This window comes from Epinephelus fuscoguttatus, linkage group LG22 (assembly GCF_011397635.1).
Source record: "Epinephelus fuscoguttatus linkage group LG22, E.fuscoguttatus.final_Chr_v1".
Lineage (NCBI taxonomy): Eukaryota > Metazoa > Chordata > Actinopteri > Perciformes > Serranidae > Epinephelus > Epinephelus fuscoguttatus.
In genome coordinates, this window is record NC_064773.1 from 10,621,347 (window position 1) to 10,648,939 (window position 27,593).

The 27,593-nt window shown below is 41.0% G+C and overlaps 1 protein-coding gene across 7 annotated transcripts in view; it reads left to right on the forward strand.

Moving 5' to 3' along the window:
• The first annotated feature begins 10,195 nt into the window (after positions 1-10,195).
• The window catches only part of magi2a (membrane associated guanylate kinase, WW and PDZ domain containing 2a), a 396,740-nt gene continuing 379,342 nt past the window's right edge, over positions 10,196-27,593 (forward strand). For all 7 annotated transcript variants that reach the window (XM_049566794.1, XM_049566795.1, XM_049566796.1 and 4 more), the window contains exon 1: positions 10,196-10,685. In XM_049566794.1, coding sequence (XP_049422751.1) covers positions 10,385-10,685 — 301 coding nt within the window. In that variant the 5' untranslated portion in view covers positions 10,196-10,384. The remainder of the gene's footprint in view (positions 10,686-27,593) is intronic.

Consider the following 27,593-nt stretch of genomic DNA (forward strand, 5'->3'; position numbering starts at 1 on the left):
GATTGGCTGATTAGCACTTTGTGTTAACAAGCTGTTGAACAGGTGTACCCTAGTAAAGTGGTCGGTAAATTAAAAGAAGCAGCTAATCAGCTCTCTGGTGTGCGCTGTATCTGCTTATTTGCTATCAATAACTTGTTAAAATGTCATGTCTTGTCAAGCCTCTAATATTAGCAATGGATTAAAGATTTATTTTCCTTAAGAATATTGTTTTTTAAATGTTACTGGTTAATTTTTTAGTGAGTTGTCATATTTTGACGGATGATGTGTTCATAATGTATAGTGCAAATCATCGCACATTTCAGCAGCATTTAAAATATGATTCTGTGACTGAAAAATGCAATAAATGATTTTAAACGGCTCTTATAAGTGGTATTTTTCGGGAAATGTTAACAATAGACAGAATTATGGTCAATTATGACTGCTGAATTTTCTTAATTTTAGACATCAACTGGTCTAAGTTTAAACTTTACCTTAAACGTCATGGAAACTAGTGGTTAGGAACATCCCTAGTTTGCAGAAATGTACAATGCCAACATTTATTCTGGGAATTTGGTTGCAGTATTAGAAACGTATGTCAAAACCAGGACAACCAATGCTCTTGTAAATCCAACCAGATGCTACAGACATCATAATTTGTAGGGTGTGTGCTTTTATTGAGCGCAAAAATAGAAACACCATCCATATTCCAGCTATTGAAGAACATCCAATAAGCATCTCAGAAACTCTCTTATTCTCCCATCCATCCACCAACACAAAACACAACATTAGGACAAACAAATAAATCTGTCATTATTTAACAAATCTGACCAATATCACGAGAAGATAAAGGTGCATTTTATGAGGAGATAACAGATTATGCTGGGGAAAATATTAGACCTAATCTCAGACTGAAAGCTGCTATCTTCTAGTTTGATGACCTGTCTCTGCTGGTTTGTCAGATACGCTTTGTGACGGGATATGAGAGGCGGCTCGTGGAAGTCTATCAAGCTGTCACGCCGTTGATTGCATGGCAATAGTGTCATCACTCCCCCTCTGATGGATGATGGACCCTGCGAGGACCGACTGGTGGAGACAGATGACTGACTGTGATAGTGTGAATGTAACTTTCCCCCAGCGAGATGGAAGCGGAGTCTGGTTTCGCAGGAGGCGAGCGATGGGACTCCTTCCAGGCTTCGAGGCAGTTAAAAGCCCTCACCGTGGGAAAAAGGTACTTATCTGTCTGGGCTGATAGGGCGGGAGGAGGGAGGGTGGGAGGGAGGCTGAGTGTTGGTGGAGAGACCAGGGACTTGTGAAGTGGTGGTGTCCTGAGAGCCTGACTGAGACTACTCCAGAATCCTGAACATAACAAGGACATAAATTACAAATCAGACAGGAGAGCAGAGAGGACAATCACAACAGTGGTCCAAACTGAAGGTAAAACACCAGTATTACCATGCAGAGGACAATCAAATCAAAACTGGTGGACAGAGGCCCTGAGTTTCACCCTGAGCTTCTCTGATTTACTGGTAGTGTTATTAGGTGCGTGCAGACTAATTCATCAGTGGACAGGAAGCAGCAGGAGGCTCAGCAGTGGAGCTGCACGGGAGGCCACAGCTCTTAATATAACTTCCCAGAGGCTTTGCACTTTATTTAGAGGCAGGGCTCTTAACACGGCACAAAAACAAAACAAACATTTTATAGCATTATTAAGTCACTGTGCTCTTATTATTATTAGCCGGGAAATACAATGTATGCCACTGTCCTTTGTATCACTATCTAGTGTGGGTGTTTGTCCTGTCCAGGTTTTTAAAAATGGTGTCTGGAGACCATTTTCTCATTTCAGCTTCATTTAATATGGTGATAACGCCTGCTTATATCTACAGTTTTGCAGTTTGAAATGTCTCGGGAAACATTAAGACAGATAACATGTAGCTCTTTCAACTAACAGATTTTATCACTTGTTTGTTGCTTATTTAATGTCCGGATGAAGTAAAATCAGATATTTCTTTCTAAACACATTATACATGTGAGAAAATACTTGCTAAAACTATGAAAATACAGTGAACTATTCACTACAAATGTGGAGTTAGACCGTTGTTTTTTATCCTTTTCAGCTTTTTTGGGGCTGGTCTGAAATCATAACTCGATGACAAATTGGAGTCATTCTTACCTTACATCTACCGTAAATTTAACATCTATTTCCATTGCTATGCAGATGACACCCAGCTCTATCTGTCGACCGAACCTACCACCACCCTCCCGCCCTCCTCCCTCTCTGACCGCCTTCAGGAAATCAAATCCTGGTTCTCCTGCAACTTCCTCAAATTGAACAGTGGTAAAACTGAGTTAGTTCTTATTGGCATAAAATCCACCTTTGCGAAAACTGACAGGTTAAGAGTCTGGGTGTCATCCTCGACAGCACTCTCATTCCAAGCTCACATCAATAATGTCACTCGGTCTGCGCTGCTTCCATCTACGTAATACTAACCGCCTTTGCCCGTCCCTCACACCGCACAGTACCGCCATTCTTCACACCCTGGTTACATCCCATATTGATTACTGTAACTCCCTCCTTTTTGGTTGCTCTCTCAAGTCCATCCACAAACTTCAACTAGTCCAGAACTCTGCTGCTCGCTCATCACCAGAACCCCGTCCAGCAATCACATCACTCCTGTCCTTCAGCTTCAGCTCCCAGTTAAATACTGCATTGACTTCAAGATCTTACTCCTCACCTTTAAAGCCATCCACACCCAAGCTCCTCTGTACCTCTCCTGACTCTTACACATCCACATCCCCACCCACACTCTCAGGTCTTCTCTTCCATCCACCTTTCTGTCCTGCCAGCCCGCCTGACCACTATGGGGTTTAGAGAAAATGAAATATCAGTGTTGCTGAAGCATTAGGATTTTGCTTAATTAGAACTAAAGGGCCTGAACCATGAAAAACAGCCAAAAAATGAATGAGTGGGTTTTTCCTCCACACTGTACAGTGTCCCCAACCTTTCACTGCCACTTCCAGCAAAGCCAGAGATGCTGTTGGCAGTATACCAGGTTCAGCCGCACATCTCTTGGCACCCCTTCATCCTCGGGGGTCAAGCAAAGAGAGACGCAGAGTGACGGACTGGACCTTTCCCGCACTGCAAGGTCGAGCAGATGGCATGGATATAAACAGGTCAGATGCCTCCGATGGATTGTCCTGAATAAGACAAACGGACTGAGTGAAAACCACACTGATGGCTTGGAAAGAGCAGCTTCTGTTCAATCATTCAATCCGGTATCGAGTGCGACGTTGTAAAACAAGCAGCCAAATCCCCAACACTGACTCTGCTGGAGCTGGAATGGCAGTGTTCGCTCAAACAAAGTGGATAATAACTTCCTCTTTCATTGGCAGCGGAAGCCATCATCAGGCAATTTCGCTTTATTCCTGACCAGCTTTAATTATCTTGCAATGAGGCCTGTCATAACCATTACATCATGTAGCAGAGCAGTGTAGCAATCCCAGGGGCAGCATCACTGGCTGAGCCAATGAACTCCCATCTGGCTGTGTAGATGTGACTGATGGCTGAACGGAGCGATTTCCTGCAATATGAATCTGCAGAAAGGAGCCGAAGCTGCGGAGTGTGTCACGTTTCCAGGAAAGATGACAGTTATATGAACAGGAATTGTGAAAATGTTGTCCTTTAAACATACACATTGTGTTTAATAGTCGTATTTTCATCAGCCCATAGGCTCATTGTGCACCCAGCATATCTCACACTGTCTAATCCCACACTGTTTTTCCAGTCCTTTCACTCCCTGCACTGTTGATGTTCTCTTCTCCTCCCCGGCACTTATTCTGCCACGCGCAGAGCATTCCTCTCCTTGTTCAAACACTGCCTCCAGAATTCCTGCCCTTGTTAAAATACTCCCCTCCTCTTTCACTTTCTTTCTCTTTTTTAATTTTTCAACTATGCAGTGCTCCCACCTCTGGAATGCACAGGCACTTTTCCAAATCCCGCCGAGGAGAAAGTGATGCATTGTCTGTCGCTTTATTGTCGTCACGACTCAAGGGCAGCGGAATTGTTTTGAGGAGAAATTACAAATCTGTCTTTTTGATTTCTGCTTTTTGTTTAGGGGCGTTAAAAAAATCTGTCACGAGCAGGGAGGACACTGAGGACATCTATGTATTTGTTCCGAGAATTTAGGGAGTTTACATTCTACAATTAATTTCCTGCACATGGTCGTTGTTTGACCGGGTGATTCCAGTATTTTTGCACTAAATAACAAATTAGTTTGAATTTTTTTTAATGAAATATGGTCATAACTTTGTTGCTGAGAATTAGACCAAAGATTCACAACAAGACGAGCTGAAACATGCAGCTATTTGCACATACAGTGAGCAGCCTGTGGTCATTTTTACTTGACCAGCGTACTTCACTAAAAACTGATCAGCTGTAGAAATAGGTGACCAGCCGCTGGTGATTTGACCAGCAAAGTGGCAGGTCACACTGCTGCAACTTTTCTCTGCAATGTTCTAAAACAGTTTCATCTCATTGCAAAGCATTGGTCTAAACTGGGCTTAAGATAGATTGTACTCCAGATGAAAATACTCAAGACGTCCCTCTCCCCAACAACGCTTTCCAGCTCCTGGTGGATCTCGAGGTGTTCCCAGGCCAGATGAGATAATGTAGTCCCTCCAGCATGTTCTAGGTCTGTCCCGGGGCCTCCTACCAGTTGGACGTGCCTGGAACACCTCTAACGGGAGGTGCCCAGGAGGCATCCTGATCAGAAACCTGAACCACCTCAACTGGCCCCTTTCAACTCGATGGAGCAGCGGCTCTACTCCGAGCTCCTTCCTGATGTCGGCGCTCCTTACCCTATCTGTAAGGCTGAGCCCAGCCACCCTACGGAAACTCATTTCACCTGCTTGTATCTGCGATCTCATTCTTCAGGTCACTACCCAGAGCTCATGACCATAGATGAGGGCTGGGATGCTTCAGAAGTGGAGTCCACAAATGTCACAGTGGCTACGTCTATTATTTCATACAGTCTATACCCAAACATGTATGGACTTTTACAATACATATCTCTAAAGCCATTTCTATGTTCTCATTTTCCTCTCTAGAATTCTCCACTTCAGCAGCACTTACATAAACCAAACTTTCCAGTTTAACTCCTATCTATATTCCGAAGGCTTTTACAGAGGGGTTTATTCATATATCATTCATAGCCTGATTTATAGACATTTTATTCCTAAAAACATGGCAATAATGCATTTTTTATGGCTGTTGACAGTATTTTTTGATTTATGGCGTGATAAAAAGAGGTCTCCAAAATTCCTTCTGTAAAACCCTCTTTGACTCTAATATGTCAACAAAATGAAAAAAGAAATTTGAACCTGACTTTATGCAATGATCAGATTTCTGTTCTGGAAGTTCATGCAGAATTGTGCATATTTAATGAGATAATGCCTCATTTGCATGTATAAACATTAAAATTTCAGAAAACCCATAATACAAAAATAAATGTCTTCAACCTGGGAAGTTTCATGGTAATATCTGATAGTTATTCACCTTCAGAGTCTCCCCGTTAAGTAATTGACAGTTTTTGATCCTCTAGTCCAGTGGGAGCCTTTTTGGCTTCTGGCCCCTCATCACAGGTCAGACTGAAAACTTACATTGTGTCCAGTATTTCACCAAAATAAATAAATAAATGTATATTTATTTATCTGCATACTTTTTAAACTGTTGGGTGATCGAAGCAATACATTTAGCTCATGTGATGCAGCATATCCTCATACAGTGGTTCATAAGATATCCAAAGAATTAGCACCCAACAATGGCGTATGTTACATACTTATCTTAAAGTTATGTAGGTAGGTTAGCATTAGGAAAAGACACATGGTTGGGCATCTTCACTTTACATAATCAACATAAAGTTGCACAGATTGGGTTTAAAAAGTAAGGTAACGCAGGTTAAGTTTTTGAGGAAGTAATGTCATATACTGTAGGTTAGATTTAGAAGGTAAAGTTACGTAGGTAAGATCTTTGGGAAAGTAAAGTAACTTAGGTTTAGGAAAAGACATGGTTGGACAATTCTTATATATCATACTAATGTAAAGTTCCATAGGTTGTTTAGGAAAAGAAACATGTTTGAGCATTGTCACGTTAACCTAAGGTTACCTAGATTAGGTTTAGAAAGTAAAGTTACAGAGGGAAAGTAACGTTTTGAAGGTTATGTTCAGGTAAAAAGCATGGTTGGGCGTTGTCACATCAATGTAAAGTTATCTAGATTAAGTTAAGAAAAATAAAGTTACGCAGGTTAGGTTTTTGGGAAGGGAAATTTAGGTAGGTTAGCTTTAGCAAAAGACACATCGTTGGGCTCCCTCATGTTACATACTTATCGTAAACTTACGTAGGTTATGTTTAAGAAAAGAAACATGGTTGCACGTTGTCACATTAACATAGAGTTACATAGATTAGGCTTAGAAAGTAAAGTTAGTTTTTTTTGGCAAGTTACGTAAGTTAGGTTTAGGAAAAGACACAAGGTTGGACGTCCTCACGTTACATACTTAACATAAGGTTATGTAGATTAGGTTTAGAAAGTTATGTAAGTTAGGTTTTTGGGAAAGCAAAGTTTGTAGGTATGTTTAGGCAAAGAAATATGGTTGGGTGTTGTCACGTTTATATAAAGTTAAGTAGATTAAACTTAGGAAAAGACAGACGGTTGGTTATTTTCACTTTATGTAAATAACGTAAAGTTATTTTTATTTATTATTTATTTATTTATTTGAACATGTAAAAAAATTAAATAAAAATAAGCAAAGTTATATACTTAACATAAAGTCACCTAGGTTGTTCAGGCACAGACACATGATTGGTTATTGTCACCTTATGGAAATAACATAAAGTTATATACTTAACGTAAAGTAGGTTGTTCAGGCAAAGACATATGGTTGTGCGTCGTCACGTTATGTTTGTAACGTAAAGTTATATACTTAATACATAAAGTTATGTAGGTTAGGTTTCGGAAAAGAAACATGATGACAACGTACCTTTAAAACATCTCAAAGGTTACTTGTTTCCACATAGGACAACACTGATCTCCTGGGGTAAAGTCCTGTGCTGTTTGACCACTCCACCACCTCCACCTGCCTCCTTTTGCAGACTTTCATCTCTTTACATTAAATTCCTCCTTTACTCCCATCAGTGCACCGGTCATGTGATCACATCCTTCTCAGTTACATGACTTCTATCAGAATTCCAATGAGAACAGCCTGTGCGGTAACAACTCATCCAACTCTCAGACACCTGAGCAGAATCCGTTTGCTGATGAAAAGCATCAGATATGGATAACAGCTCTGAAAAAGTTTGTGAATTGTACTATTACCACTGCTGAGAATGTATTGAGGTTTTACCCAGTATCTCTTTACCACATTTTTATATCTGGCTGTGTGGAGATTTCTCTGAAACAGCACTCTAATATGAAAAATCCAAATAATTTGGTAATTTGAACACTGTTTATATGAGAATTCTCTAGAAAAAAAAATCTGAACAAGGCTGAATAAACACTTGTGTGGGAAACAAGTGCACTTCAAGTCATCACTGCAGTGTTTGTTTTAAGAAACACTTTAAGGCTCAGAAAGGATTAACTCTGCACATAGTACAGCTATTATCATGGTATATCTATACAATTATGTCGGTGAAGCATTAAACTATCATTATTGAATATGAGCTCAGTACCTGGGTGAGAGGAGATGTTCGGAGAGGCTTCACAAAGCAGAATGGAAGTTTTAAAGATGTCAACCCTGTGAAAGAAAACACCCACAGCACACATTTGTTTGAAGATGGATTACACTCAGTCACTTCTCCGTTTGCTTTACGTCCCTTTCGTCTAGTTTGAGATAAACACGAGGGGATTTTTCCTGTTGGAGCCGTTTCTCAGAGCGAATGACACAACTATTACAGACCTGAGTGTGTGTATCACAAATGCTGTTAGAGGGAACAGAATATGCTTTTGAAATCTGAATATCATTAACGAGACAAAGCTGAGATGCACTCGCCACCCTTGAAAGAGTTTCATAAAACACAAATGCTGCGTTCACCAAAGACCTTGAGGGTGTTCAAGGACATAAAATCTGTCAAGTTCACCTGAAAAATGAATGAAAACATGTTTGAGAGACTTCTCTTAGCAACGGTGGATTTGAATCAGGTGACCTCCGTGGGCCCTCGTCCAACCAGAAATAGACTGTAATTGATGTAGTTCCACTTTTAGGGGGTAGAGGAATGACAATGCAGCTGGGAAAATCAGCTTGAGTTGAGTCTAACTTTGTGAAGCTCACAATGTGCAGCATTTGATCTGTAAGCAAATGTCAAAAAGAAGAGACATATTTGTGGTATGAAAAAAGAACCCGTATTATTGCTGCTCTGCTGCCATGCCAGTGGAAATACCGCTTCTCTGCTTCTCTCCTTGCTTTCCCCCTTTTTTTTCCATGGAAAGCTGGATTTGGGAAAAGCCTTGCCTCTCTCCTCCTCCTCCAGCCTTCACATCCGGGTCAGTTGGGTTGGTTGGAGCTGGGTGCTGCCTTCAGGTGCCCCTCGGAAACTTGTAAACTCCTAAGTCTGGAAGTTGTAAACACTTCTAGCTAATGTATTTGAATAAATTTGGCACTTGAGATTGTTATTTTTTACAAGTTAAGTTACACAGAACAGTGCGTGGTGCAGAAAAAGTTAGAAAATTAATGATAATGTAGATGTAAATGAAGGTTTCATAGGCTTTAGCACATGCCAAAAAGCACTTTAAAGTGGTAAAACTGCAAAAACAATTTTATAAAAGTAGTTTTTCAAATGTGATTTAATGTCTGCAAGTGATGGCAGTTAATTAAAAAGGCTTGTTGTGTACGTTTTATGGAAAGATGGTCATACAAAGTTAATTTATTTGTTAATGAAGTTGTTTTTGTTGGGCTACAATAAATTTGCTGATATAATTTTGTCATACGAGGGGCAATTGAAGACTCTTTTTACGTTATTTATTATCAAAGGTAATAGATAAAGATAAGTCCCTCCAGTGCGGGCGACACGGTGGTGTGGTGGTTAGCACTGTCGCCTCACAGCAAGCGGGTTGCCGGTTCAATCCCAAGTGTGGGAGCCTTTCTGTGCGGAGTTTGCATGTTCTCCCCGTGTCAGCGTGGGTTCCCTCTGGACACTCCGGCTTCCTCCCACAGTCCAAAGACATGCAGGTTAACTGGTGACTCTAAATTGTCCGTAGGTGTGAATGGTTGTTTGTCTCTATGTGTCAGCCCTGTGATAGTCTGGTGACCTGTCCAGGGTGTACCCTGCCTCTCGCCCAGTGTCAGCTGGGATAGGCTCCAGCCCCCCTGTGACCCCCAAGAGGATGAAGCGGTTAGAAGAAGAAGATGAAGTCCTTCCAGTTTTGAACTTATTTTTACACATTTTTTATAATGTGAAATATATTTTCTACAATTTTTGTAATAAAATCCTGGAACATGCACACTCATAATAATAATAATTAAAAATTAAAGAAAAAAAATCCTGCTAGGTTTGAATTTATTTTTATATATTTTTTTTTATTATGAAATATATTTTTTCCATTTTATTTCAACTTGTTTGGATCATATATATTGTATGTAATGAATGTTAAATAAAGGTGATTTATTAAAATAATAATAATAAATAAATAAATACATATTTTGTCTCTTCAAGTTTTAAGTTATTTTCATACTTTTATATATCATGAAATGTGTTTCCTCCGACTTTAAAAATTACAATTTGGAATGTACACACCGTATATAATGAATATTCAATAAAGTTGAATTTGGAACATAATGTATACAATAAAATTAAAATTATTTGAAAAAAAAAGTCAGTTATTGTTAATAAAAAGGTCTTACGGGGTTCCAATTAATTTTAATATTTTTTCAAAATATTAAATATATTTTCTCCAACTTTTTAAATGAAAATCTGGAACATACATACTCTGTAATGAATGTACCCAGTAAAGTTGAATTTTTAAAAAATAAAAAAAGTCCCTTCAGGTGTACTTCAGTTGAGCTTACATGTAATTGTTTTTTAATATTTCAAGTATAATGACTGTTAGTTGATTTGATTAATTAATTAATTTTCGGCTTTAATTCTCCACCAGGTCGCGTTTGAACGTCGAACCTGTCAATCCCGATCTCTGAGGCGTCCCGTGAAGGCATCACAAGTTGAGCAGCTCCCAGTTCATGCAAAGGCAGACTGATGATCCAGCTGCTGTGCGTGTGAGTGTGTGCGCGCTGACATGGATACAACTGGCGTTTACTGGTGAAACTGGACACATCCCAGTGTTACGGTGACACCGGCCGACTCCAAAGAGCGCTAAAACTTCTCCCACGGCCGCACTCATGTGATTTCCCCCCAGTTGGAGCCATGTCCAAGAGCCTGAAGAAGAGGAAGAACCACTGGACTAACAAAGTCCACGAGAGTGTCCTCAGCAGGAATGAGGAGGGGGAGCTGGGGCTGGAGCTCAAGGGCGGCGCAGAGAATGGACAGTTCCCGGTTATCGGCGAGCTTCTCCCGGGCACGGCGCTCTGCCACAGCGGCAAACTCTTCCAGGATGAACTCCTGCTGGAAGTCAATGATACCCCGGTGGCTGGACTCACCACCAGGGACGTCCATGCTGTGGTCAAACACAGCAAAGACCCCGTCCGACTCAAGTGTGTCAAACAAGGTGAGCTCTCTCTGCTTTCACACCAACTTTCCCGCATTTACACGCTCTGTGTGTGCTTCTCTTTTAACGGACATTTTTGGAAACCGTTAGCTTTGTGTTTTGACAGCAGTGCTATTGTCTCCTAAAACTGATAGCTTCCCCTGTGCGCGAGGCTTTAAACGCACCATGGAGCAGAAATGAACTTTTTATAGTGTTTCTTTATTGTTGTTACGCATCTGCAGCAGCCAGATATTAAAATACTTTCCACGGTAGTTGTTGCAAAAAGGTGTTTTAGGCGTGTTTGGGTCCTGTTGCTATGTGGTGTAGCTTTCAAGGGGGTGTGTTACATTTGGGGCAGTCAGAAAACACACACTCCAGTCTCACACACACACACACTACATAACTAATAACAAATATATTGATGCTGTGATATTGGTAAATGTCACGCAGCCACCACAGGTCAGGATTACAGCCCAGGTATAATACCACTGACATAAACAATGGGTTAGATTAGATTAGATATTGGATCAGATTATATTGGACTGCACTTTATTGTCTGATTTATGTGGAAATATGCCTGAAAATTCAGCTCAGCACAATATTACAGGCAAACAGATCCTCTATGCATTGGTGTATGTTTCACATGTGCATCTGTTATTTATTATATTTCATTGAATATGTGTTCATGTGATTTTACATGACAAATAAATTGATTGAAGATATTTTCACTTTAAATTGATGCAAAAAAAAAAGCCACAAATCTGCGAATAAAACCCACCATTTCACATGTGTCCCCTCAGTGTTGAAACAAAACCTTTGTGGTCACCTGTATGACCATTAGAAATCAATATTAAAGGTCCAGTGCGAGGATTTTAGGGGATATATTTGCAGAAAAGTATGTGGAGAGAGTTACTGCCTCAAGCGAGGGAGTTCAGGTATCTCAGGGTATTGTTCACAAGTGAGGGTAGAATGGAGCGTGAGATAGATCGGCGGTTTGGTGCGGCATCTACAGTGATGCGGGCACTGTGCCAGACCATCGTGGTGAAGAGGGAGCTGAGCCAGAAGGCAAAGCTTTCGATTTACTGGTCCATCTACGTCCCAGCCTTCAGCTATGGTCATGAGCTCTGGGTAGTGACCGAACGAACGAGGTCGCAGATACAAGCAGCTGAATTGAGTTTCCTCTGTGGGGTGTCGGGGCTCAGTCTTAGAGATGGGGTGAGGAGCTCGGACATCCGGAGGCAGACCCAGAACACACTGGAGGGATTACATATCTCATCTGGCCTGGGAACACCTTGGGGTCCCCCAGGAGGAGCTGGAAAACGTTGCTGGGGAGAGGGACGTCTGTTGGGTACTATTTATCAGCCGAATCAAGACACCTCAACTTGAGTTCTGGAAAATTGCAATGGACTTGTAATTTTTATTTACTGCTTGATTGATTTTTACTATTTCCAGACTTTTCATTGACTGAACAAAAAGTCAAGCCTAAAACAAAATACTTGCTTGCAGCAGAAGACGTATTTATGTCTGTGATTCTGTTTGTAAAAGTGTGACATCAAGAGATGGAGGAAAAAACCGAGACAGCATAGTATCACAATATTTTTGTGTGGCAATGTGGTATCATCACACAGTGCCAAGTATTGACTTTTTTCATTATATAAATGATTAATAATACAAATATAAATTGAATTTTGGGTAGCCCACTAGAATAATATAATAAATTGCTTTTTGAGTTTACTAGATACCTTACTTTGGAGACATAATTCACAGTTGAAAAAAGGTAATATATCACATTGTATTTTATCACAACACTCAACATATAGCAACATATTTAAAACCACAACTATCATATCATGGAAGTATGACCTAAGTATGACAACAGAAAGATGTTGGACTCTTACATCGGACAGACGTTAAACTTAATTTGGAATAAAACTTGAGTTGATGATAATTTAAATGTCGAACGAAGTTGGAAGTTCAAGTTATTTAGACTTTGACATTATGGCAGTTTGCAGATATTCAGGTTTCTTTTCCCTCCTTACCTTACAATTAAAAGCTGTTTTTCTGTTGGCATGAGACATTTGGAAGACGCTGGGGTTTCGGTCTCTTTGCTTACGACTAAATGCTGATTCTACATCAAGATGATGTTGGCTTGAGATTTTTGGAGGACATTAGATTTTGGTTACTTAACAACACAACGTAAAACCAACAAAATATCAACATCTGTCGTCAGTATTTTACGTTAAACTGACACTGGCATTAGACGTCCTCACGTTGAATTTGGGTTACTTGTAGTTGTGAGTTTACTTTCTTTCTTTAAGGGATGAAAAATTGCTCTATATTTTTAACCTTTGAAGCACTTTTTTTTTGCAAAGCAGACAAAGTGTTCAATATTTATTATCCAATTTGTGCTACATTAAGTGGACTAAATTGGATTTGCAGAGGATATTGTATAAATATTAGAGCAAATCCCGGAGTCCCTATTTCAACATTATAGTGGTGTCATGAGGAATAAAAAACACCATAAAGTATGATAAGGTCACAGATACTGAATGTGTGTGTGGCATTATATTTCCTTTTGAGTGGAGTTGTAGTGGATTGCTTAAGCAATTGTTTCACTTTCACGTGAAACCAAGATTGTCCAAGGACTCCATAGTTGTTGGAGATGTTTTTAAATTGCAGCAACCAGAACACCCATGTTGACTTTGAAACAACATCACAAGCCATGTAAATTTGCCTAACTCGCACCAGCTCCATCCAACGCTTGCCAACTCTGTCCACTGCTTGTACAGCCTCGATGTCACGGACACACTTGTGTGGCTGTCCGCGACTTTGATCCTCGCAGCTAATGACACTGGCTGTCTTGCATTGTGAGCCGAGAGGAGGATCTGTGGGCTTCTCATTTTGGGGTGAAAAAATCAGCAAAACCCTGTAAGAGGCTTTGGATCAAAGTCTTAGCCTGTGTGTTTGTATGTGTGTGACGGTGTGGGTGTGGGTGTGTGTGTGCGTTCAGCGCCACACCAGGGATTTATTCAAAAGGCAGCCAGGCCTATATCAAACTAATATGTTACTTTTTCACCATGAAATATTTATGCCCTCCAGTGATTGCCGCAGTGATTGATATTCTCCCATTGCTCCGCTCGTGCTCGGTTGTTGACGGTGTCAAGTTGTTTTTAACGTGGCAGATATGTACATTAAGTAAATATTATTGGGGGGGAAAACACCCTTGCAGTGTCCTTACAGCAGGGCGCTCAATAACAGATATTTTTCACTCCTCAGCAGAAGCACATTAGCTCCTATAATCTGCTTCAATAGTTTCCTTCTTGAGGAGCGAGTCAAAGAGCGCAGCACTGTATTATCACAGTAAGCCAGGCCTGACAGATGATGTCCACTCGCTGTGCTGCTGCTATATACCACTCAAGTCTCTGTCACGTCTTTATAGCTCACTTTTATTGATTTGAGAGCCAGTTTTTCTGCATGCACGCTTCCAAAAACTTTACTTCAAATGCTCCGTGATGTTCCACATGACATGGGCGCAGACACTGTGGTGGACCAGGAGATGTGGAAGCACTCAACACTTATATTACTGGATTACTGCTCAGTCGCTGCAGGTTTTCTCAGAGTTGCGACCTAAAATGTGTGATTTCAAGGCAGCTTTTCTAAAATAAAATTGTGATTCATGTTTGAATGTGTTTTGGCTTTTTTTGCAATGAAATTGAGAGAGCAAGTGAAAATTGTTAATATTCTCAAAATCTACTTGTTCCATTAGGAATAACACCACACTGTTGAGAGTTTGTACCCAGTTGAACATGGTGGAACCCTCTGCATGAAGCTGTCCAAAGTACGACTCTGCGACTTAAGAGTATAATTTTTTTTTTTAATGATATTAATATCATACTTTAAGTTCCTACGACTGGCGACTTAAGACTTGTTAACTGTGGTCAAGCAGTGCATTACACCTGCTGACCCTACTCACTGCAATCCAAATTAGTATACGTGCTGTACTTGATTTGTGCATTTAGGCTCTATTTTCTACTGCGTGTGTGTCTGAGAGTGATTGAAGGGGTGCATGTGTCAGTGTGTGACTAACATAATAACATGAATGAATCTAAGGCTTTAACAAATTGACTACAGCGTCTTATTTTCCATGTGTTGCTCTTTTCTATAGCAAATCTTAGCTAATACCCATCATACATCGCAGAGTAACATTAGCCACCGCATTGATTTCTGTTATTGATCCGCCATTTTAAAGTCATAATACACGTATGTTCTTTACATGCATCATGAATCTCAGCCAGCAATCACTGATTAAAGTTACATACGATTAAACGTGGTGTTACCTTGTTGTGTCGGGTCCACTCAGTGTATGTTTCCTACAGTGTTCAACATAATATTTTTACTGGCCCCTTGTATATTCTTATTGCACAAGTAAAAAAAAAAAAAAGAGAGCGAGAGAAAAAATGTCTATAAAACTTCATTTTTCATTTCATTTTATTTTCATTTGTGTGTACACATTGTACAAGCTAAACAATACTCACACTATTTTAATGTCATTAGCAGTCATAAATTAGCTGGCTGGCTAGAGCTATCTTACCAAAAAAAAACCCCAAAAAACGTTTAGCTAGCTTAGCTATGTTTAGCTACCTTAGCGATTAGCTAATTCACTTGGGTTTAGGGCAATGGTTAGCTATCTATATGTAGTTTAGCTATATAATGTGGCTTGGTGCTAGCTGACTAACTGCATGACACTCATAGCTACTATGACATGACTCAAGCAATCACGTTTAAGCAGCTAGCTAGCTCGCTGGCTAGCTGAGTAGCCACTAGCACTCTTACCTTCGACATGCTACATCATCTTCATTCTTCTTCTTCAGAAGGTCGACTGTTTTCTCATAGGACGTGAAGGGGAGCTCACTTTTCATGATGTGGTAAGCTGTGTTCACTAATTTTTCCACTCGTCGGATGGTCTCACTGTTTGTGCGCTGGGTCCAGATGTGAAGCGGCCCCTTTGATGGGTTGTCTGCAACCCGCTTTGCCAGCACACATTGCAAATGCTGGCGTCTCTGTTGTCGTGTGCATCTAACACCTGCTTATGTAGCTTCACTGGCCCGAGTGTGCCTGTGACTGGTCAGTCAACTTGCCCGACATACTTTTTGATTGGCCCCAGGCCATCGGGCCATTGTTTATGTCGAACCCTGGTTTCCTACTTAGATGTTGCTGTTGTTGTATGCTAACTCTGTTTTGCAGTACACACTGAACTGTTTTCTTTTTAACTTGTAATGATCCCACACTCTACACTTTCTGTTGTTTTCTTTGACGTGTCTCCTCCTTTGTCTCTTGCTCTTTTCTTGTCCCTGTTCCTCCAGAGTTTTGCAATCCGCACTTCACATCCACGTTACAGCTAAGCAGGCTATTAACAGTGAAAGTAACGTAAGCGCGTTGTGAAACACAGTGCACTGTATAGTTGTACTGGATTTAAAGTCTCAAGGCTTTTTAGTAATTGAATTATTCGAGGTACTCATGGAATCATTTCAGCCCTACACGATAATATTGGTATGTCATTGGTATCGGCCAATATCGGCTTTAAAATTAACTATCCAAATTGGCCAACATGCTTTTTCTTAATTGGCACAATGAATTAATGTTACATACACTTAAAAGTATTGATTTCATGTTGCCATCCGCTGGTCGGTCATGAAGATAAGAGCATGAATGCATAATATGATGTTAATTCCACTACAGAGCATATCAGCAAAAAATCTAATATTGTGCATCCCTAGTATTTAATCTATCTAAATATGTGCAATAGATGTCAGTGTAACAGCCTCTGTCATGGTGATTTGTCTTGTCTGTTGAGCTTCAGCCAATCTCCGGGTGTGTTTAGTGTTTGAAAAGTGTTTGTCCGTCGATGACTCTGTTATGTAGTGAGACGTTTGTGTCAGACATGTCTGCATCTTCACAACCAGAAACTAGAAATCGGGTTTGGTGATGTTGTGCGGGGGGCTGCTATGGTTGGTGAAACTCACAGGAAGCTATGATGATTGATCAAAGTTGCATAAAAGTTGCCTTGATTGGACGAAAATGCAATGTTGCAGAGAATTCATGCTAGAAAAGATCTAAGGGGAAACACAGCTTCCTGTGATGCTTTACAATAAATGCTTATATAATATTTGGAAGCATTTACTATCATAAGGAGCCACAGGAAGTGTTGAGTTTAAATAACCAGCATGCTAACATCCCTCTCTCTGTTTTAACTTTTCTAATCTGTGGAGCTTTCTCTCTTTCTTTCTGCTTGTGCCTAATGTTGTTTTCACACTCAGTTTTCCAGATGGTCGACAAATCACTTAGATTTTGATAAATACTGGTTATTGTTAGAGCTGCTGGAGCATATGAGAGGAAGCAGAAAAATGTGAATCATCCAGTGGCGGGTGTGTTTGAAAATTTGTTGCATTTCTGCGCACAAATATAATTAAAGGATAAAATAACATCCAGGGTGTTAGTAATGATAGGGCAGCACCGAGCGCTGTTTGTGTGCATCAGCAACAAAAAACGACTTTAGCTTTAAGTGAATGTTTTTGTAAAATCGGGCTGTAAACACAACCTTCACTCACGGCGAACAGCTGCTTGGTTTGTCCTTTTACATAATTTATCCTTTATTAACACTTCAAGCAGACAAACTGCAGGCAATTAAAGTTAAAACCCCTCTCAGATATTAGGTTACAATGGACCTGCTACGTCCCAATAAAGCAGTCATAAATCAGGCTTTGTTTTCCCTCCTTTAGCCTCTGGTCAATGAGCAGGGTCACCGACCAGTTTACACGCACGGTCGATTTCCAGAGGTTGTTCATGGCCTTTTTGAATAATACATCAAGTTCTCTTCTGCACTGGTCCGCTGCTACGCTGATGTCACAACTGTACAAGCGCTGTCCCTTTCTCCTGGGACATCTTGTCTGGATTGCCAACTTTCATTACGATCTCCTGTGTAATTAAAAAAAAAAAAGCCGACTCATGATTCACTTTCTCTCCGTTATAGTCATCATGAATCATGTTTATGCATTTAATCACTTTGTACGCACTGTGATATGACTTTAATTTTTCACGGTGCCTGAAAACCGCGGGCTGTATCCCATTTTACACACATGCACACACACAATATTAAGTCTTTTATTAGTCTCTGAGGTGAGGATTAGATTAGATTGCCACCAGCAATCAGGCCTGCCCTGTAGCACGTAATTAGGATCTCCACAAAACACTGATGGGTGTGTAAGAGAACATAGGGCACAATTACACTCCCAGAGACACAGGGGATTCTCATTAGAGCAGGACATTATGGAGAATGTAAGATGGGGCTGAGACTACTTCCTGTAGGTTTGATGCCAGTCAAGGTTAGAATTGGGATTTTTAACCCTCGTAGGGTGCTTTCAAACCTGCCCGGTTTGGTTCAGTTCAGTTGATCTCAAGTTTGTTTGCCCCCTAAGTGCGGTTCGTTTGGGCAGGTGTGAACACAACAATCGTATTCCATTGCACACCAAATCAACCGGACCGAGACCTTCTGAAAGCGCCCTTAGAGCACTGATAAACTTTTTTACGCTTCAAACTTGTGTGTGCGTGATGGCTGTTTTTGTAGGGGTGCACCGATTCTTTCCAGTGGATTGGTGCCATCATTGACCTTTTTAAGTAGATCAAGTATCAGCCAGACGATGGGGATGAAGAGGACACTTGGTATTTGCAGAAACACTGAGGTATTGCAGTCTGTATTGGGAGAGAAAAAGTCTGGTCAGTGGATCCCTGGTGTCTTGTGATACTTCGTAGCTTTGGTTGTGCACATGCTAGAGTTTTGTACATATCCAGTTTTGCAGTTTTTGGACTGGTGGACGAGCTCAGGGCAAAGACATGTTGTGCTTTAACCCTTGGAAAACAAGAGGTCATGTGCTGGGTGCTACACTTGTTCCTACTCTGTGCAAAATTTCAGGGGAGCAGAGGCAGGTTGTGTTGTCGTTTTGTAAGTGTGTATTAGGCCTTAAATGTTGTCTATGGGCAGATGTAAAGCTTTGGGTAGCCCTCCAGTAATATGATCAACTATTTCTCCATATTTTATTATAGTCTGATATTTACAGAAGAAAGGAGATATATCTGCCAACTTTGATCAGTTGTTTCTCATCACATGACATGCTGGCCGTGTTACTACACTACAAAAGTTGAACATTCAAACCCTGAAAAGTCAGCCGCTTGGGAATGCTTGCATGCCAGGACGATGTTGCTTTTGCTTTTGAACGCACCTTCCACATGTCCACATTGAAAAATGTGGACTTAAGGGCCCAAAAAAACAAAGTAGGTGTTTGGATTCGTCCCTTAAACTAGTTTGATTTTATTCAAACAGACTGAACCAGTATTTGCCATTACAAAACATACTGGCCAATAATAAGTAGCCTACATTAGCAACTTGCGCCAACACCATCACAGCTTAAGGAGAAACAAAGTGATAGAAAGCAGGAATAAAAAGCATGGAGGAGAAGACACAATTTGTTCTTATTATCGTAGTCACTGCAGCACTGTTTGAGCGAAGTGCTCTTGTTGTTGAATGGATTATCAGCACCATCTTGCCTTTAGGTGCCAGTAGCCACATCACCTGTCTCTAGAGTTATTTGGCAGGTGTGTTGGTGTTACTACAGGGCTGGACGCTAACTTTTTTTTCCCAAGGAGCACATGTGCTCCTAAGTTGAAAAAGTAAGGAGCGCACAAAGAACTTTAGGGGCACAATGTAAATTGATCAAATAATGTGTTTTCCGTAATGAACGTGATGCAAATAGACATTTACAAGCAAAATTATTTAATGAATTTGTATATAAAATGTACAGAAAGGTGAAATCATCAAGTTTTGAAAAAGTAGGCCTATTGCAATTTAATTTTGTCTTTAATGTTATTATCTTATATATATTATCTTTGCAATATGATGATCTTATATAATGTTATTACTATCCTAAACATTCTCCAGGTCCTCTGAAACTCTGCAGGACTTATTTCCACCCTGCCCAGCAGCGGTACCGGGGCGAACGGTCCCTAACTGCGGGGAGAACGGAGCAGGCTTCCCTGGAGGTCCGCCGCTTTTCCCGGTCCGTCTCCTCCACACTTTGACTTATTTCCACCCACCCGACAGCCTGGCTGTGGAGAACGGTCCCTAACTGTGGGGAGAACAGAGCAGGGGTCCACCGCTTTTCCTGGTCCCTCGTCTCCTCCACACTTTGACTTATTTCCACGCTGCCAACAGTGGGACTTATATTCATTGTGCCAACAGTGGCTTGGAAAACCGCCCATAACCATGTCACACGGGGAATAGGGAAGAGGGAAGGCAGCTGGAGTTCCTCCAACATTTGCGGTTAGATTATCATATTTTTTTATTGACAAAAATATAGGCTGCTTCGGCTGATTTTTTTATGCGCACATGTGCCCCTGAATATTTTTTACAGTTCGCACACACCTATTTTTAGTCGCAAATGCGAGTGAAACGTCACACTGTCCAGCCCTGTACTACGCCTTCATCAGGAACCTGGGCCGATGGTGTCAAGGCAGTTGATCAAACTTGTATTGCGTTAGTAAGATAGTAGCAATATGACTGTGATTTACATAACATGGTGTTTTTGTGTGTTTGTAAATGGACTTTTGGAGTGAGATCAGGGTCCAAAACTAACAAAACTTCAGGCTGGCTGGTAAGTGAAATTTTTTACCAGCCAGGCAGATATTTTACCAGCCAACCAAATAACACTTGTAAGTGTTGTAATTTGCTATCAGTATTATTTAGCATGTCATTTGGGTCTTGTATGCGATTCTCAATCAATATTTTATTAGTGTGCACTAATATTAGTAATAATGTATGCTAAAATATGAATAAGTTTTTCAACAGTTAAGTGTAATATTTGGGTTAATAAATTCTGTAGTATTCTTACTACAGTGCAAAAAGAATCTTTCATTAAGGAAGTTTACATGAATCACTGACTTCAGTCTCCTTTGGACAGTTGAGACATAAGATTTTAGCTCGACCAGACTGCAACAGCAGGGCCTGCCCTACATAAACATGAATGTCTGACCAGTGGTGGACAAAGTATTCAACGACATGACTTGAGTGAAAGTAAAGATACTCTTGGCCAAATATTACTCCAATACAAGTGAAAGTTGTTCAGTCATTTTGTTTTACGTTTTTTAAGTGAAACTGCACCAACTGATTAACATACAAGTAAAGAACAGTCCCTTCATAAGTAAAGAACAGTCCCTAAAGTGCAGTGAGGTTTGTGGATGGTTACCTGCCACAAAGAGAGAAATGTGAACGGCTCGTTCCTCCTCTGACACAACACATACCTGTGTGCTCGGCTGTTCAGTTACGTTTGAGCAGCGATCGCAGCGCACCGAAATTCTCGCGCAAGCCCGTTCACATCAGACACGCATTTCTCCACGCCGGTCGACAAGTGGTTCTGCTCCCAGCTGTTGTCTCCATCACATTTGGGGCTGTTTTTCCATCATGGGTAACTGCCCGGCTTGACACATTCGCGCGCGGCTCGCGCAGAAAATAGACCAGACGCCGAAACGATCACTGCAGGGCAGCTCCGCGGCTAGTGTGGATGACACAATCGGTTAACATGGGCGCCGAAAGGAAACTGGCTTCGCTTCTCGGCGCTTCGAGGCTATTCACAGCACTTCCGTGGGCGGTGTGGCCCTGGCGTTACGTGACCAAAGATCGTCTCTGCCTGAAATACACAGTACTCTGCCAGGAAACCAGCCGATACCAGCACCGTTCTACAGTAACAAAAAATTGCATTTTTTGCTGGTAAAAAAATAACTCGCCACTCTGGCTGGTGTTTGGGGTGATGAGATGAGATGGTGCTGTCAAACCCCTTATACGTTGTGTTCAAGGTTGAAATGTTGCCCCATTACTGTGCTTTACAGTTCAGTATAAAACATACAAACATGGACTACAGTGGGCATTGTTGTTCCGCTGTTGAGCTGGTGTAACACCAAAATGTGTGATCTGTTAGATAACACACACCCTTGAAACGTGGCAGAGTTTTGTGAGTTGTTGAGTTGTTAGGGTTAGAGGTCATGGAATCTTCTGGGTCACAGAATTCAGTGTCACATCAACAATGGCGGTAGTGACAGACCCAAACCCTAGCAAACGCTATGTTTTAAGTTCAGTCAAGCCCATGAACAGTGGGATACCATGTCAAGAGGTGAAGTTAGGTCAGTGCCAGACTCTGAACAAATGACACAACAACAGGGAGAGCTTTAGAGAAGCTAATAAACTTTGTTGCCTCTGCTGCTGGTTCTGGCTTGATTGTTACTTTAACACAGTGGTCACCAACCCTTTGTTTTTGTCAAGGGGAAACTAAGACACAGCATGAAATCACACTCTAATCTCCTCCCCAAACCACCGTGTAAGACACACCAGTGTTTCCACTATAATTGTACAGATTTGGCAGGCCGCCAGCAGGAACCCCCTCCAGGCCCAAATATTTTTTTTAAGCCAAGAATAATGGTTAATATCCATTTCAGTGTTTCCGGTATTATTCATTCTGCAGTGGTGCACTGCTGGGAGTCCATTAATGAGGGCAAGTGTCTGTGGTTAGTTCACATGTCTGTAACAACAGCAGGACAGTCGAGTGTCTCTTATGTAAACCTTTAAAATCATTTGAACAGGTGAGGTGAAGATAAAGTTGTCGGTATGCTACTGGCTGCAAACAATATGCAGATGTAAAGAGTGGCTTATGTGGATTTTGGAAAAGTGATAAATATTTGGACTAGTAGGTTAAATGTTAAAAAACACTGAGTGTTAAGTTGTGTTATTTGGAGCTTCATTGACCCTTTGAAATGTGGAACAACATCACTTTTCTTGTGCTGCCTTCAGACGCCAAAACACGGGGAAAAAGGCAGTGAGTAACTTTGGAAGAAATGTTCCACCAAGTGTAAAAAATTCCTAGATTTAGAAAATTATTTTTTTTCAAAAAGCCAGGGAAAAGGTATATTTCTAATTATCATTATTATAAATTTAGAATTATATGGAATTATTTTAATTTTTAAGCTCCATTTCCAGGTAATGTTCTCGTTTGTTTTAACTTTATTTATTATCTTTCTTTTTTTTTTTTTTTTTTTCAAAATGTCTTGTTTTTAATTAAATTTGTTTTTACTAATTTCTTGCTAATTTTTGGGTCATTACATCTTTCGTTGCTGAGCTAATTTCCTCAGGTTTCAAAAGGGTTAACATTGATGGGTCAGTCACAATTGAGGGGTTTGGGACCTCTGCGCTAAAGTAACCCTGTCTCGTGTCACCATTACGTTTACGCTGGACACAATCGAAGCTCAAGAATAAGGGATGATTTAACACTCATCTGCTGCTTGGTGGATATTTTTAGTACTTTTTAATCCTGGTGGTACACATAAAGCATGCAGGCAAGTATGTAAACAATGCCACTTGCCTTGCCTTGGCCTGCAAAATAGTAGAAAGCAGGTATATCACAAGCGCTCCGAATCTGTTCCCTCTCCACTCAGTCTTACCTTGGATAATCTGCATGAAGAGCTTTCCTCTTAATTCATAGATATTGTTGCCAAAGCATCAAGATAAATTAGCTTTACATTACATACTTTGCTCCTTTGCCTCAGTCTCTCTTTCTCTCTCTATCACACACACTGAAGCGCCCCAGCTCAGCTTCCTATTTCAGCCCCAGTGAAGGATTAATGCAGCCAGCTATGGAGGCTGTCACTGCATCTTTCACTGCCGCTACAGCGAGAAGCTCTTACAGTAGCTGTACTCCAGCGTGGCTGCGAGACTGTATGCTGATTGGGCCTCGCTGAGTGGTGTTGGTGGCAGGTGAGTACAGACAGTTCCAGGTCAGCCGAAGGCAATCAGTGTGCTCGCCGGGTGCCCACTTACCGTTCGCTGTTGTTGGGGGAAGTCATTACAGCAGGCCGAGCATGGGGAAGCTTCGGCCAGGCAGAAATGGCAGCGAGAATGGCAGCACCTTTCGAGCTTTAAAAGGTTGTTTTTAGCCAACAGGGTGGCTCTAGGGACGATGGTTGGTCTGTCTGTCAGTCCACTGCTTTGGTCCAGAGTTTAGATACAAGGATCAGACAGATCGTCTTGACATTGGTAGAGTTGTTATGAATCCCAATTTAATAACTTTCACTTTCTAATCATTTCTAGGTATTTCTAAGATTAGTTTGAGTGGAATTTATGATTCAGAGGGCAGATTGTTTTTGACTTAATGCACTGTGGTGTGCGTGATACAATGGCTTATGAGCTCAACATGATGATGACTTGCATACTCTTATGACCTACATTTCAGTTTTGGATGGATCCTCTTATAGTATATAGCAAATTTCCCAGGCCTCAGTCAAACCCAGTACATTACAGTTACCTGGTACATTATGATCCTTAAAGCTGGGGTAGGCAGAAATCTGTAATGGCAAAAAATACACCCTCCTCCAGCAGCTCCCCTCTCTGTCATAAGCCCGTCCCACCAGACGACCATGAACATATGCGCACGTTTCATACAGTAACCCAGTCTTTCCCATATACTGATTAATTTTATCTTATTTCATTGTAGAGTTACTCTCTGTGTTTATTAGACCACAAATGAGACAAGAATTAGCTGCTAGCTACCCCATAGTCTCTCTGCCCCACTTCCTGCCGCTGTGGACTGCTTCCCAGGAGAAGAGCGGGAAGCATTTCTGAAGACGGACCCTTGGTCTGAGGCTGTAGCTGCTTGAAGTCGGCCAGCGCAAACCCCCTGGCAGCAGGTGTGACAGCTGGCTGGCGGCCAACGGCAGCACTGGGTATAACCTGTGTAATGGCAGCAACAGAAAGTTTGCTGATCTAGCTGGTAGACAGGGCTGTCTGGTCCCTCAGAGCTGGGCTGATGCAGCAGCTGATGGTCTGTAGTGGCGAGGATTGAGGCTTAGGACACTGTGATTCAAGGCTCTAGCTAACGTTAGCTACACAAATGTGAACTGAAAGCTGCAGCTGTGAGTCTTTACACCAGTCAGCAGAAGGCTAAACTATTAGCAACGTTTTCTCTCCATCTCTGAAACACGTAGCCGACATTGACGTGTTTTATTTCGTTAACTGTCAAACTCTATTTTAGACTCTTTTTGATAAGTCCATCGTCCTTTTTTGGGGTTGATCTGCTGTGTTGACAGTGCTGGAGTAGTAGTTCTCTGCAGGATTCTCCATAATTGAATCAGGCTTTCACCCAGACCACTTGAATCACGATAGGCTCAAAATTTAGTACGGGAAACTTGCCAAATTACACCAAAATAAAACAGCCTACCCAGCTTTAACTGAGCCAGTATGATGCTGTTCTCTCACACTATCAATTGCTTGCCTCTTGCTCTCCAGCAAAACCTTTTTTTTTTCCCAAGTTTTCTTGAGCCACTTGTTAAGTGACGAGGATATTACTGAAAAAAATGGAGAGGCACGTTGACATCAGAGCTCCCTTATAAGATTTAAAGAGCCTTTATTGTTGACATGTCAAAGGAAACTGGTCCTCCTCATGCTTGCCCCAGGATTTGGTCTGAACATGGCCAATAAAGCCTAAATCTAATAAAGGTGCTGTGATTCCACCTCTCCATTTTGGTGATATTACTCTGATCTTTGTATCCAGCACCTGTCTCGCACACACACAAGTGACTTTGCCCTCTCAGAAAGGTTTCTGTCCAGTGACTGCAGCAGCACCATGATTTGATTTCAGCAAATAACAAAATGTTTATCAAAGGAGGTTGTCCTCTCTGGTGTAGCCCTGGTTTTGGGGCCTCACTGCAGCCCTTTATTATGATGCCTCAGGTCCTCTTGAAACATCCTGTATAACATGTTAGCATTATATGTTTCTGGATGTGTTACATTTGTGGGTTTCATACATATTATATCAACGTTACTAAAGTGACATGGTGTATGAGCTGGCCTGTCATCAGGTGGTGGAGGGGATGGTGGGATGCCTGCAAAGCTGCAGACCATTGTTCGAGACCAACACACAACAAAACTGTTGCTGCTCTGCATGTCTCCACATCTGTTTGCGCTAACATGTTGTTTGTTGTTGCGTTATTGTGCTGACGCTCTGCTGATGCTTGTTGCTTTGCGTGGCTTCTGTTATGTCTTGAATTTCTGTTTGCTGTAGTTAATGCTGCCTTTATGCTGTCTTTGTCCTGTGAATTGTCCTGTGAGTTTTATCCTTTTATTGGTTTCAAAACATCTTGCCAAAGACTGCAGTTGAATATTAGCCAGCTGGCTAACACTTACAGAAGGCACATTTACAGAAATGTTGATTAATGTGTGTTGTCCTTATAAATAAAATAAATGACTTGATTACTAAGATAGTGCCACAAAAAAAGTCTGTTCTCTACCGAGACATTGTGGCATTTCCTTTTGAGATAGTGCCATAGAAAGCAGACTTTGCTGCGTCTCCTGCCAAGATAGTGCCACTAAAAGCAGCTGTTTTTTACCCAGGCATTGCTGCGTTTACTGCCAAGATTGTGCCACCAAAAGCAGGTATTTTAAGCCAAAACATGACCTTTTTCTGACTACAACCAAGTGGTTTTTGTCCCTAAACCTAACCATGTTAACCACAGCGTTGTTGAATCATAAAGAAACGTAAAGTTTCAGTGTATCCACTTGGGCTGGGCAATATGGGCAAACATTCATATCTCGGTATTTACAAGCTGACTGACGATACACGATACATATCTTGGTATTTTCTATGAAAGGGGCTACATGTTTTCAGCTGCAAGTCAAAGCCACATTTGAGATGTCACAAGCACATTTATAAAAACAGACTGTGACAAAAATAAAATGCAAAGAAGGGGATTTTTTTGAAAATATACAGCCGCACAACAGTTACACCTCCAAAACACTAGTTGGCGGTGGGGTTTCTGTGAAGTGCTGTAATGTTTTGTTGATTCAAAACACACATTAAACACACATTAAACATGGCTTAATAGAGACAGTTTCAAACACAAGTCCACAAATTGGCTTCACTATAACTGGCAGCATTCACAGACACACAGGCACGAGCAGGGGCGCCGCCAGGGATTTTGGGCCCCATGAAAAGAATTTTTACTGGGCCCTATACACAGCTGGCCGGGACACCGCCGAAAATTTTTGATGCTATTTTACATAAAACTGTGCATTTTGATGGCATTTTTGACTATCATTCCCACATTTGTGAAAAAAGAACAATCTCTTCCTCCACTTCCACATTCCTCCCTTCCTCTTCAAACTTGAAGAGGATCCTGGACCTGGCTCTGTAAAGTGTACGTTATAGGGCTGACCCAAAAAAATCAAAGCTTCGAAGCTTCATTCGATGGCACGGGATTTGATTGTGAAAAAAAAAAAATCTAATATTCGGCCTTTTTTTTTTTTCTCCTGTTTTTTGGGGGGGCCTTTAACGCAACACAATCTCTGAAAAGGAAATAGAAAGCCTGACATGCAATGAATGGAGACCTATTATCCTGCCTTAACACAGACAACTAAATTCTTTCAACAATGTGACTCAAAATAATGATAAAATGGATTTTATTGATGTAAGATAATATGCTAATGGTGACATTAGCATATTTTTTGTCTGTGACAAATTACCGGCGCACTGCAGCTGATCCAGTCGGACTGAACCATTTTACGTAAATAGAGAGGGGGGCGTTAATGTTTCCAAAACAAATAAAGTTATTGTTACCAGTACATTGTAAATAAAATATATTTGTGATTATAAGTTAGTTAATAACATATTATTATTATTATGTCATATTATTTTTTGTCAGTATTATAATTTTATAAGGTGCCTCTCTGGGCCCCTCTTAATCATGGGCCCCTAGAATCCTTCTCCTTTCCCCCCCCTTTTCGGCGCCTGAGGACACAAGCCTATGGCATTTTACATTGTATAAAGTAGCCTAGCAGCTAGT